This window comes from Cnephaeus nilssonii (genome assembly GCF_951640355.1).
Source record: "Cnephaeus nilssonii genome assembly, chromosome: 1".
In the NCBI taxonomy this organism is placed as follows: Eukaryota; Metazoa; Chordata; class Mammalia; order Chiroptera; family Vespertilionidae; genus Cnephaeus; species Cnephaeus nilssonii.
This window is the reverse complement of record NC_137072.1, coordinates 37,916,875-37,930,736: the sequence shown is the minus strand read 5'-3', so window position 1 is coordinate 37,930,736 and position 13,862 is coordinate 37,916,875. Positions and strand designations below refer to the sequence as shown.

At 51.5% G+C, this 13,862-nt stretch overlaps 1 protein-coding gene across 1 annotated transcript in view; it reads left to right on the top strand.

Moving 5' to 3' along the window:
* Nucleotides 1-572: 572 nt before the first annotated feature.
* Nucleotides 573-13,862, top strand: part of PFKP (phosphofructokinase, platelet) — a 61,871-nt gene continuing 48,581 nt past the window's right edge. The window contains exons 1-2 of the mRNA XM_079766323.1: nucleotides 573-776; nucleotides 11,655-11,728. Coding sequence (XP_079622449.1) covers nucleotides 662-776; nucleotides 11,655-11,728 — 189 coding nt within the window. The 5' untranslated portion in view covers nucleotides 573-661. The remainder of the gene's footprint in view (nucleotides 777-11,654; nucleotides 11,729-13,862) is intronic.

The window sequence follows — 13,862 nt, the reverse complement described above, 5'->3', positions numbered from 1 at the left end:
GAGGGTTCCCGTGGCTTCGAGCGCCACCTGGCGAGGAATCCTGCAGGGATAAGGGCGCGTGCCTAGGCTGGAGTTCTTTCCCTTTAGTAAGCGGCTCTCACCCACCTGCGGGGCTCCCCGCAAATGAGGTGCTCCGCCCACCTGCAGCGGTCCACTCCCCGCCTACCACCTCCCACCTACCTGCTCCTCCCACCTGCGGTGTTACCAACGCCCCCAACCTGCGATGCTCCACCCCGCTCGTGAAGTCCCGCCCACCGGCTGCGGACCTGTACTGTGGAGCTCCTACCCACCTGCAAGGCTCCCACAATTGCAATGATCCCGCCTACCTATGAGGCTCCTCCCACATGCGAAGCTTCCCTTCTCGGAAGGTCCCCACTCACACACCCGGGCTCTTTCCGCCTGCGGGGCTCCCGCACCTCCGAAGCCCGTCCACCAATCGCGCACCCCGTCCCGCCCCGCGCCATCAGCATAGCGCCCTGCCGAGCCGCACGCCCCCCGCCCCGCGGCGCCTCCTCCGCAGGCCCCGCCCCATGTGCCCGCCCCTAGCTTCCGATTGGCGCGCGCGGAATGGGCGGAGCGAGCGGTTCTGAGCGGTGGCACCGCGGGCGGGGTGCACTGGCTGCCTAGCACCCGGCCCAGCGCGGTCTCCGGCCTGTTCGCCATGGACCACGGTGTTGTCCCCTCGACCCCCAGAGTTTCCTTCCGAACGTTCCTGGAGCATCTCTCCGGAGCCGGCAAAGCCATCGGCGTGCTGACCAGCGGCGGGGATGCCCAAGGTGCGCTACCACCTCCCCGGGCCGGGGCAGAGGGGGACATTGGAGAGAGGGGATGGAGGTACCAGGGGGAACATGTGGAGACCCCGGGCAAGCGACTGGGGTACGGGGAGAAGGGAGATGTGGGAGAGCAGCCCAGTGCCCGGGAACCACTGGGTACGTGCAGCCTCCAAGTCACTGCGGGGGCGCGAAGGGAAGGGTATGGCAGCCCAAGCCTTCATCCGGAAGATCAATTAATTTTCCACCTCCACGTTATTTTAAAAATTGAGACTGGCGACGGGGTCGTCTGGACCGCCCTTGTGGTTCATCTAAATCCGACTCGTAGGATGGGTCCGGAAGCCCCCTGAAGGTGGGTTACAGGGCGGCCACCTCCGATGCCAGGGCTCCCGCCCTGTGCTGTGGAGGAAACAGCGGGTACCCACAGCGCATCCTGAGGACTCACGCCCCTACGCGGCGCGGGCGGGGTCCCCGCGGCTGATTTCGGGACGCGTCCGCGGGCGCGGGGGTCCCCGACCGGGGTTGCCAGGCGTCGGGCACACTGTACATTTACACTGGGAGATTTTAAAAAGGGGTTTCCGCTGCTCTAATCTCCTTTCCCCTTCCGGATCGTGACCAAACCGAAAACTAAAATGGGTCACTAGGCCTCCCCGCCAGCCTCTCTTTGGGGGAAGGATTCGGAAGCGGGGACTCCGGGACGTCACCAGCACCGAGCGCGGACTCCAGGCACCCCATCATGAGCATGGAGGCGAATTTCGGGGAGCTAAGAACAGGAGTCCGAGGCCCGCGGCCGCACCAAGAAAATATTTCAATATAATGGGGGAAGGAGTGACACGGCCACGCCCAGGCTGTCGCGCTGGGTGCACGTGGGGGCGCAGGGGTTCCCAGGGAGTGAGTGGGTTTTCCATATCTAGGCAAATCCCTGGGTGGCGCAGCCAACCGCTAGGAAGTGGATGGGCGTTTTCCAGGCGGATGCGGACCCGGAGCCTTACCGACCACGCAGGCGGCGACGCGTCCGGTAGCTGGTGTTTGTTTTTCCCCCTCCTCGCCAGCCCCCAGATTATTTTAAAGACTCTGCGGCCTCGTTTCCACCTGTTTGGAGGCCACACACAAAGTGGAGGGAGGCTTGGGTTAAGGTTCTGGCGTCCTAGCCTGTGCCCACCCTCCTCTCGACCTTCCCTTTGCCCTTGAGCCGGGCGTGGCTGGCTCGGGTGCTGCCGGTTGGCGCCCTTGGCGCGCGCGTACGTGATGCTTGGCCTGTCGCTGTCCCTGTGCCCTGCGCCCTTGGCCCCTAGGCACCTGGCGCGCAGCATCCCCAGAGCGCCGGTCCCAGGCCAGACCCTCCCAGTCCTCTTGAACGTGTCTGTCGCGGCGTCAGTCATCGCCCCCCCCCCCCGCCCCGCCCCACAGGCCCACGCCTTTGCCTCCCAGGGAAGCTGGGCTGTTCTGATTTGATCTCCTAGTAAAATGACTCAGGTTATCAACATTCCAGAGAAAGAAAATGTTGCGATATAGCAGAGGCCGGGATTGAGGAAATGGCGGAGTGAAATCGAGGACATCGCCCACGTTACTTAAATGAACACCAGAAGATGTGCCAGGCGGGGGTCGGCTGGGGTCCTGGTGGGGCTGAGAGTGGCTTCCCTGTCAAAAGCACGTGTGCCTGCAGATGCTAGCACAAATGAGGAAGCATCTTAAATGAATGGCATCCTGCCCCTCCAAAGAGCATAAAACGTTGGCACAGGAAGGGGAACTGGCCTTATGCCTCCAGGCTTCAAGGTCAGCGTTTCAAGGTTATTTTATAATTAAGGTGCTATATCTGTTGGGGAAAATAAATAAATAAATATATATATATATATATATATATATATATATATATATATATATATATATATATATTTCTTTTGAATCCTTGTCCAAAAATTGGCATAACTGCCTGGTAGTTGGCATATAGGCACTCAGGATAATGGTGCGATAGACAGAATCAGCATTTTCTCTGTTACTCATCCTGGCCCTGCCACCTGTGAGCAGTTATAAAAGAACTCTTTCAGTTAGTCCACACCCCTTCTCCATGAAAAGTGTACTTTGAAAACAAAAATTCTAAGAGAAGGTTGTTTGGTTGGTGTCCTGTCAGGTTAGTAGGAGATGGCAGTTCTCACCTCAGTGGGTAGCATCCTCTTTGATGTCCTGATGCTCTCACCTGGCACATCTGGGCTGCCCTACATTCCTGCATTCCTGACAACCCACCGTGGCCGCTTGTATGCCCTCCCTCTCCCTTCCAGGCAGAGCTGTAGCTGTTGACTGTTTTTTTCTTGGACTTCATGCAAAACGCCAGATGTCCTATTTTGAGTCCATGTTGGATCTGCCTGAGTGTTTGGGAGCATTTCTTTCTGAGAAAGCTCAGGGGAGACGTGCTCAGAGGGTCTGGTCTTGGCAGCGGCAGATTTACAGACCCTTAGAGTAGGTTATTCCCAGAGATGTTTTGGGCTGCCCACCATTTCACCACTTTATCTTGATTTTAAGTTAGATTAGTGTTGGATTTCCTCTGAGATAGAAGAATTTTGCTCATAGCTGTAAATCAAAAAGAGCATACTCATGCCTTCATTTCCTGGTAATGTTCTGATCAGATGTGAAGTTATGGTAAAATTTTATGTTGAAGTGACTATAGCTTCTGTGTATTGGCACGTTGTATATATTAAGAGTTGTACAGGTCTTATCTCCAGGCCTACTTACATGGCTCCAAGACATATGTGTCTTCATTTTGGAGGTGGGGACAAAGACCCACAGTGAGATAATTGACTTAGCTAAGGTTATACGGCTTTTAAATGGCAGTGGCAGGATTTAAGCTAAGTTTTACAAGACCTCAATCTAAATGCTTTCCAGGCCATGGTGCTCTGAAGGGAGCTTTCTCAGAAAATGCCTTTTTACAGTGACAGCAACCACTCTAAAATACAGTGAGAGTGGCTGGAGTGATATAACCCTTGATTCCAAAGTGATGAAATGCTTTTGATTCCCAATGGAATTTGCATTATATAATCTATTAAAAAAACACACCATACACCCCCCATCTATATTCCTGACTCCCTAGCCCCACCCATTAGGGAAGAGTATTTCTAAAGCTAACTATTTTTTTTCATTACTTGGGTTTCTTCTGTTATCACAAGGAATCTGCAGACTTAAACTGATTTTTATTTTAACCTAAAATAAGTTCCACATTGCCAAAGGGACAGACATAATCATGACTCAGTACCCACCCTCAAGCAAGATTGTGTCACACACCAAAAATGACTCATCATCTTCTGGAGGGGCTGGTAGGGCTGAGAGTTCTGAGCAATGGAGTGGACCCTAAGGGCAGAGTGAACACAAGGCTGAGTCCTTTTTTGCCCGTGGCAGAGTAAATAGCACTCACGTAAATCGAGTCTATGTACGTCTTCCCATTAATGGTACGAATAGCTAACATTTAGTGGCCATTGCTATGTGGCAGGTGCTAATGCTTCACGTTCTAACTCATCCTCATTTGACACGTGAGCAAGGGAGCTTTGAGATGAACTGAGTGTACTTTGTACATCTCAGAAGTTTGAGATGTCATCTGCTAAGCAGTAGGGATGCAGTGGAAATGGGGGGCCAGGCACGGGTGCCATTCCCCAGGGCAATTCCCCAGTGCCTTTCTGGTGCCCAGCACAAGGGTTGGCAGCTCACTAAGAAGTGTGGACCAATTCCTTCCTCTAGGCATTCTAGCTGTTTTCTTTTCTCATGAAGTCATGTCAATTAACTAAATCTCCACTAATCCGAAGCACTCTTTCATCTCCTGAGTAATGTCTGGGGACAGTGAACGAATGGAGATTTGCAGTCAGAAATGTGAGGTACTGTGGATAGGGCCCAGGCACCTAGTTGACCTTCACTGAATGTGGATTTCTTGAACATTGCTTTGGTGTCCTGCTTGGGGGATTCCTTCTGTGCTGGCCCTGAACTGTGCGGGCATTAGAGCCCAGTAAGACGCAAAGGGCAATTGAGAACAGTGGGCATCTCGCCTCACAGCTCTAGCCCCTTACTATCCTGGAATTCTGTACATTCTGTCAGGGGGGTCTTTTCTTTTCTTTTTCTTTTTTTAAAATATATTTTTATTGATTTCAGAGAGGCAGAGAGACATAGAAACATCAATGATGACAGAGAATCATTAATGGGCTGCCTCCTGCATGCCCCACACTGGGGATAGAGCCCACACTCCAGGCATATGGCCTGACAGGGAACCGAACCCATGACCTCCTGGCTCCCAGGTCAATGCTCAACCACTGAGCCCTGCCAGCCAGGCCTTGGGGGATCTTTTCTGTTTATAGTATGATAACTTAACAAAAGTGATTGGGTCTGGGAGGCAGAGTGTTAAAATGCTAGTGTTAACCTCATGTGTACTGTGGGAAGTCTGTGCAATTGCTTAGTTGTCTACAGATGCAAACACTGTTGTGTGACATTTTGTCATCTTCAAAAAGCATGTTTTTCCCCTTGTTTCAAACCTTTCATCAGGGAGAATTGGGGCCATTTGAATATGATGCACCCATCCACTGGGCTGTCAGAAGCAATTATAATTAGAGGCATGAAGATAGGGCAAAGCCATTCTAAAGGCAGACATCAGAACACAGCATGGTCCATCCACTACGACTGTAATGTGCTGAGAAGGTGTCGGGATAAAGAACAGGTGACCATGTGTTAAGGAAGTAGTTGAGTCACTTTTCCAGTTACTCTTTTCACCCAGCTTGTAGGGTGCTGTGTTTTTATTTGTGACAAAGTGTCTGCCAGCAGGCCCCTTTATCCCATGTGTCTTCCCTGGACACTTAGCATGTTGGGGATTACAGTCCTTGTGCTTGTCAGGAGGGAAGAGGCGGCCAAGCTGCTGCGGAGCGGTGCCCGGAGCTTCTCTCTGCCAGCAGTGAGACGGGGTCTTACATTGTTTCATTTGGAAAATGAAAGTGGAGTCACTCAACTCTTATCTCCTTCCTCCCCTCCCCCTTCCTGTTCCCCTTCTCAGTGAAAGGCTTAAGGCCACAGGAAGACTCGAAGGACAAGGAGAAAGTGCAAAGGAGAAAAGCATGTCACTGCTCTGCCTCTGGCCCTGATGCCCCGGGGTCCACAGCCTCCTCTCTGTCCTTGATGCGGCCTGGCTGAGGTGCAGACTGTGATTTAGAAGGTCTAGGGAGGCCTGAGAATCCACTCCAGCTGCTGGTCCCCCTGGTCAGCTGAGGACCAGGCTTCAGTCCTGGGTCCACGGGGCGTTTAGAAACCCAGGCAGCTCAGACACCTCCAGCAGTTTTCTGCGACGGTTCTTTGACCAGGAGTTTGACTGGATTGTAATATAGGACCCTGTCTATAGAAAGGTGGAAACAAGTCATCAATGGGGTCAGAAGTTTCTCTTGCTTAGATCAGGGGTGGGGAACCTTTTTTCTGCCAAGGGCCATTTGGATATTTATAACATCATTCGTGGGACACACAAAATCATCTACTTAAAAATTAGCCTGCTACGTTTGGTCAAACATTTACTTAACTCACCCCTAATGCATTGGCTGGGCCAGACCACATGATTTCTCAGGCCTTACAGGGCCCGCGGGCTGGATGTTCCCCACCCCTGGCTTACATGATGTGGGGGAGGGTGCCCTGGGGTAACCCGTGCCGCCAATCCTCCCCATCTTTTCAGCTCTGCTTTAACATCCCAGGTCTGTTTTCATTGAACTGTTCCACGAATTAGCAATGGCCTCCTAGGTGAAGGCAGACCTCGGCCCTCCTCTGGGGCAGTGGCTGTGTGACCTGGGGGCAGATGAACATGGGAAGGAGGCAGACTTGGGGGAAGCCCTGGTCCTTGGAGCGCCCAGGGCAGCCTGTGTCAGGGACCCTCCATCTGACCTGGGGCAGTGGCGGCAGGAGGCCGCCTGGGGAGGCGGCAGGGGAAGCCTGCAGGGGCTTTCACGGAAGAGGTCAGAGCCAGATGGGCAAGGTTCCTGGGGAGCGGCAGGTGGGGAGGACTTTGGATTCAGTCTGTGTGACCTGGAAGCCACCTGGAGGCACTGGCTGCCTCTCCTAGGGGTGGTTTTATGGAGGGGGAGGATGGAGAGGAGGGGCCAAGTTTAGGATCTCAGGAGGAGCAGGATTGGGCCTTGGGTGGAGGGTTTCAGGGGTGGGGCTGGGCACCTGGCGGGGGGCCCCCTCCGCATGGAGGAGGGGACCAAGGAGCATGGGATGGGTTTGTAAATGGAGGGTCTGGCCTCTGATCGGGCTCCCTGTGCAGCAGGAAGCAATGCAGAGTAGGGGGTGAACGGAGGTGGAGGCAGATAGGGTTGGTCAAAGGACATTGTTTACAGCAGTGCTTATCTGCTTACCAAGGGGGAACAGCCACAGGAGACAGGCCACACAGGGTACATGGAGTGGAATAGTCTCGCCTTTCAGGAGGAGCTCTGTGCTAATGCATGTGGCAGGCCTGACACAGAACTTGCGGCGAAAGGGCAGGTCGGAGCCCCTGCGCAGTGGAAAGGAGGCTTGGGCAGGGGCCCCTGTTCTGTGTGTGACGCACCACATTAAACAAGAAGCAGAAGAAGCAGGTGACATGAATTTTAAATGTATATTTTAGCCAACCCAATATTTCCATCCAGAGTCCACATAAAGAGTATTTAGATAGTTCACCTTATTTTTTCCCATGCTGAGCCTTTGACATTCAGGCTCACTCCACAGCGAGGTTCTGGCACAATGCGCTCCTGTGTAGAGGGTCCCTGTTGACTGTTTACGTTGGAATAACACGGAGGGACTGCTGGCCGTGGTCTCCCATCTGCAGCGGAGGCTGGGACGCAGCACGGCAGGCACGCTTCCCCCACCGCTTGCCAGGCCTGGAGCCGCTTTTCCAGATGTCCGCTTGGCTGCCTCCCTCACTTCTCTGATTCCCCGAAAAGCACTTCTCCTGGAGGCCGGAGGCCAGCACTAGCTCCTGGCGGACAGTTGCAGCCCCTCTCTGCACCCCACACTCCAGTCCCCCAGCCCTGCTCTGCGTTTTATTCTTCCCCTGACCCCCCTCCACCCCGGGTGTCGTGTTTATCCTGTTATTGTTAGCAGCCAGGACCAGCCCCACCAGGGCCTGGAGCTTCCCCGAATTTCTCAATGACACAGGCAGCAGTGCCTGGCCCAGAGAAGACACCCCTTGCATCTTGGGTGCACGGACGGACGGACGGATGGACGGATGGATGGATGGATGGATGGATAACCCCCTAGGAATTTATCTAAGTTTTCTGCAGACTTTGAACACAAGACCCAGCAATTTGGATCGTTCATGAATCAGAGACACTCCCAACTTGGTAACTTTGATCCATGGGGAGCTAACATCATTACACTGTTCTCCTTAGGATTTTTTTTTTTCCTGTCAATCCTTAAATCATTAAAGGGGGAACCTTTATGGAGAACTCTAGTAGCAAGTGCTAGTTTAGGTGTGTTTTAAGTTTGTTTTCTAACATATCCCACACCTTTGCTTTGGTATAAAGATGAAAACCATGTGAATTCGGGAAGAAACCAGTAGGAGGGCTGAGCAACCTGACTTTATTTTTCCAAAAGGAAATTAAAGATCAAAATGAATTGGGAAAGGGTTATAAGTACTGAGAAATAAGCAGGGAACATGGCTAAATGGGATCCGTAAGGAGGTTTCTCATACTCTTCAGATCACATAGGAAATGAAAGAATGAATCCCAGTTATTTTATCAGAATCTACACATTCCTTGTTTCTTACAATTTTCTCAAAGTTTGCATTTCACCAGAACAGAATCTTAGGAAGCATTTGGAAACCTGGAGCCACTCCACTCCCTGATTCAAGGAAGAAATCACTTAGTGACTAGCTTACCTGCATGATGGTTTAGCAAGAAGCTGTTAATAGGTAATGTCAAGAATAACCAATGGACACAGACAGTAGGGGGGTGAGGGCATGTGCTGGGGGCAGGAGCGGGCGGGGAGAGTTCATTGGGGGAAAAAGGAGACATATGTAATACTTTCAACAATAATATAAATTAAAAAAAAAAAGAAAACAATCTAACAATGTACTCTTTCTGTTGTATCTAAAGTAATTACCACACACTTCCCACTTAACTCCTCCCTAACTTTATTTTTGGTTCCCATCACAGTTTTGTACATCCCCTGAGGACTGGGGTTTAAATTTTTGCAAATGAGGAGGACATTACTTTCCAAATATTAAGATTCTTACTCACTGGCAGGATTGCATTGTCCCATGGAAATGATTATGAAAGTTGTTTTAATTCCCAGGTCTGGCTATAAAAACCAAAACAAAAGCAGAATGAATGGACCCGACTGCGTGGAGCTGTTACTGAAAAAGCAGTCTGAGTGCAGAGTGAAAGGCCCCGAACTGCCTGTTCTGAGCAGATGACAGCTGAGCCCCAGGATAGTGCTCTGCAAAACAGTGAAACCAGAACCTGGCCCTGCTCACCCAGCAGGCTGCCAGACCCCAGTGCAGGGGCCCGTGTCTGGATCCCGGCCTTGTGTGTGAGAGGCCACGGGTGAAAACTGGCTTTCTCTGTGTTCCTTGGTGTTTGTCCTCCAGGGTGCTCCTCGGAAGGCAGCCACCTGTAGGGCCCAGCCCCTGCAGCAGTTTGGGTCCCAGCTGTGCACCCAGTTGAAAAGGAGAGCTGACTAACCGAGTAGGCCCCACCCCAAACAACAAAACTGGAAGGGCAGTTTTTTCTTAAAGTTCCCTTTGGTGATTCTAATGCACAGCCATTGCCTTAGGGCAGTGGTCGGCAAACTCATTAGTCAACAGAGCCAAATATCAACAGTACAACAATTGAAATTTCTTTTGAGAGCCGAAAACTGACTTCTGCGCATGGGCCACGAAGTTTCAATCGCACTGTACGTGTGCGCCCGCACGTGGTATTTTGTGGAAGAGCCACACTCAAGGGGCCCAAGAGCCGCATGTGGCTCGCGAGCTGCAGTTTGCTGACCACTGACCTAGGGGGAATTAGGTCATATTTTAAGATAAAATAAAATGAAGACCAAGGTTTGCACACCAGCTTCTCTTCGCCGTTTATTAATTTTGCTCATGTGGCTATCCGTTCATCTGCTCAGAGCCCTACCTCCCTGTCTTCCCAGGAGCACCCAGGCCCCTGAGGCTGCCTTGTGCATCAGCCCCGCTGCTGGGGCACTAAGCTCCGTTTTCCCTGCTCTGAGCAGAGGACACCCCTCAGGCCCAAGCAGGAGGCTGCTAGCTCCCAGCTGGGGGAAAGGCCAGCTGGTTTTACTAAATCACAGGACCTAGGGAGTGAATAAAGCCTGTGAGGCTGGGTCCTACTGCTCAGAGTGCCATTCACCTCCTGGGAGCTTGGGGAGAGGGCGGTGCTCAGGGTCCTCCCCTGCCTGGGAAACCCCTGGGGCCGCTGCTGGCGGAGGGGTGATAGGCCATTTCTCCGTGAGCACAGCTTCACCCCAAGAGGCAGGGGGAGACTGAAGCCAAGGAGTTGACGTGAAAATTGTTCAGACCGTGTAGGACAGAGGTCAGCCTTGGGCAGGCTTTTATTGCACAGGGATCCCCTGGGCTCACCTCTGGATCATGTCCCCCTTGTCACAGTTTCACTCCTGGCATTTCTTATCCACTTCTAAAACCCCCAATTTGTCTATCGTTCTTTATCCTGCCTTTATGAAGTTCTCCCTACCTCCTCCCTTCCCCCTTCAGGAAGGGGGTAGGGATGTCAACCTTGGGAATCTCTCCCCTGAGATGAAGCATTGGTGTCGTGTAGCATTGGGTGGTTAATTTGCCAGTGATAGTGGCCACAGCAGAATACAGGCCTAGACTCAGGAAGCCTGTTGGGAGGGACCCTGAGGGCTTGTTTATCAGGTCAGGTCTGAGGGTTGAGGAGGCTCCATGCACACCTGACCCTGTGAGCAGGGAGATGTGAGCCTCAGCACGTAGATGCCATAAACCTACACAGGTGTGAGCTGGGGGCGGGGCATCTCTTTCCTGTCCCAGGTTTATCTTGATCAGGTGTTATTTATAGAACTAGAGGCCTGGTGCACGAAATTTGTGCACTGGGGGGGGGTGTTGGGGAGGGTCCCTCAACCCAGCCTTCACCCTCTCGCAGTCTGGGAGCCCTCAGGGGATGTCTGACTGATGGCTGCGGGGAGCGGGCCTAAGCTGGCAGTCGGACATCCTTAGTGCTGCCATGGAAGCGGGAGAGGCTTCCACCAGCACTGCTGTGCTCACCAGCCATGAGCCCGGCTTCTGGCTGAGCTGCGCTCCCCCTGTGGGAGCACACTGACCACCAGGGGGCAGTTCCTGCATTGAGCATCTGCCCCCTGGTGGTCAGTGCACATCATAGCCACTGTTCGGTCAATTTGCATATTAGCCTTTTATTATATAGGATATTGGTTTAATATTTCTTTTCATAAAATGGCATGACTTGTTTTGTATTTAAGGCCACTAATGAAATTTTTTTTACGCTGGTGATGAAATTGTCTATTTTTCACCTCCTCCTCAAATCCCAGACTGCTGGTCCTTTTCAGTACTATTTTCTTTGAACTTGGCAAACTATAAATAAACACCTGTCCCTTGTGGTGTTGTTTTGTAACTGGAAGGAGTTGCCTGCAGGTTTGTAGGGAATCAAGGCAGCTGGTGGCTGAGCAGAGCTACTCTAATTAAACGTGCGCCAGGCGCTTCTCCAAGGACGTAAGGATGTTCATCTGTGGATGAGCTCGCAAATGCCCAGCCGTCTGCTCTGCGTTTCCCCAAGATCCTGATGCTATCTCGGATGCAATGTGTCAGGCCCATCTTTCATCCAGGAGCCTTCTGAGAGGTCACGTTTCCCTGTGGTCGCGGCCAGTGCATGCCTGTCTCTCCTCTAACTGCTGTCCTGTCCTTGCCAGGTATGAATGCCGCTGTCCGTGCCGTCGTGCGCATGGGGATCTACACGGGGGCCAAGGTGTACTTCATCTATGAGGTCAGTGTCCCACGGCAGCCCTGCTTTCTCTGGCCCCCAGGTGTCTGTGCCTCGCACTCCCCCAGAGCTCTCACACCTGCTGGGGTCGGGCTCTGCTGACTGAAACCAGGGCCAGCAGTGACTGCATGCTCGGGGCCAGCAAGGGAGCCCAGTCCCACCAGAGCTTACCCGGGAGGATGTGCTGCCTGGTCCAGATGTGCCTCTGTGAGATCTGTGGTCGGCAAACTGTGTTGGGGAGCAAGGGGTGGAAGGAGATGAGACGGGCACGAAATTCCATTTTGATGTCAACTGGTCTTGCAAGATTAATGATCTCAAACTGGTTGTATCTGTAGCTCTAATTCCTTATAGAAGTGATATATGTAGAGTCACTTAAAATGGGATTGAATTTGAATACACATTAAGATAATTGGGATGAAGTGACCGCTTTGAGCTTTTCACCCTTAATGTAAAGCCCAGTTCCTTCTGTTTATCTGTTTTCTTCAAACGGAGGCCTCTGAAATCCAGCAGCAGTCCTGGCGATGTAGAGGTGGGTGGTGTTCGGGTAGAAGGTGCCAATATAGTTTGGAGCACATGATTTATTTCCAAAATTACTAGGAAAACTATCTTTATGTTTAGGTTTTAAATTTATAAAACATAATAAAGCTTATAAAAAGGAAAGAAGAGAATATGTTTTTAAATAACTTAATTCCGTCAGTATCACTGCTAGTGTTTTATGCTGATTCTTCCCAGTGTTATATATGGGAGAGACAGGGAGGAAATATGTACATTACTAAAATTACAGCAAAGGTATTTTGTATAGTACATTTTCTACCTACCATTACATTTTGATGGTTTTCTATATGCCATGTACATCCCGCAACTATTGCTTTAAATGCCTATATAATATTCTGTCACGTTGATGTCTCAACATTTACCTGGCCCTTCGTTTACTGGCTCGTTCCTTTGCCAAACACTGGACTATTTAGGTCCCTGCCCAATTCTCGACTATCACAACATAGCAAGATCCATATTAACATGTGTGGCTCTTCTGTGCTTTGTATTATTATTGTGATCCCAAGGCACTGACTGAATTGGAAGACACGGCCCTTATGCTGGGTCCCGATGTGTCTCACCAGTAATTTCTGAAACTTGTTCCAGCCCACTCAGCACCCCCATGCGACCTCTAAAAGTGGTACCAAATCCACTGGTTCTGTGTGTGTGGCCCTCCTCCGACTCACTGGAGTGGCTGTGTACTAAAGTCCTTTTCTCCTTTTGTGATGTGACTCCCGTGGTCTCTGCTCATTGGTCTGAATAACCGTTTGTTTATCGTTTGCTGCAAAGATGTTTCCTCCCACGCTTTGGTTTGCTTTTCTACATTGTGGTTCTGTGGGTTCGGGGTTGTATTAAAACGGTGGGTCCCATCAAAGCAGTCCCAGACTATTGTTCTGTCATTTTCCACTTGGATGTGTTGAGGGTCAAATTGCCCTTGTGGATGTCCGTCCAGGCCCTGGCCGGGCAGCCGCTGTCTCCTGTTCACTGATGTGGAATGAGCACATGAGACACAGGGCCACAGGCATCACGTTGCTGGCTCTCCTCCCTTTGATGTTTGAGTTTGCACTCAGATGACTGTTCTGCTTCTGCTGAGGAGCGTGCATGCATGTGCCCAGCTTCCTCTGCCCTTTTATTTTATTTGGGGGAGGAGAGGGCATTGCATTCTGCCTTTGAACTGGAGAGAAGACTCCACACCTCCCTGATGGCAATTCCTAACATGTGAACGTGGCTTTAAAAATCTCTTGGGGGTTGGCGCACCCTCAGGTCAGCTTCTGTTATAATTAACAGAACGTTTTCAGCTTTGCTGAAGACGAATTTACTTAGACTTGTGGTGTACAGCATGCTCCCCCGGAAACCTTTGATTGCCCTGGCTGCTGCCGCTTCAGGGTCTGTGGCCCTCCCCAGTGATGCTGCGGCCGTGCTGAGCTGGAGATCCCTCCCCCCAGGACGCACTTGGTCTTCATGATGACTTTGCGGTGTGTGCAGGGAAGGGAAGGAAGTCATTTCAGTTATTTTATGGTTAAAAGAACTGACTTGTCCTCCTGGACAGTTTACTTTCTGTGTTACTGTTCATCATAGCAGGGCTGGGAAGAGAGCTCAAATC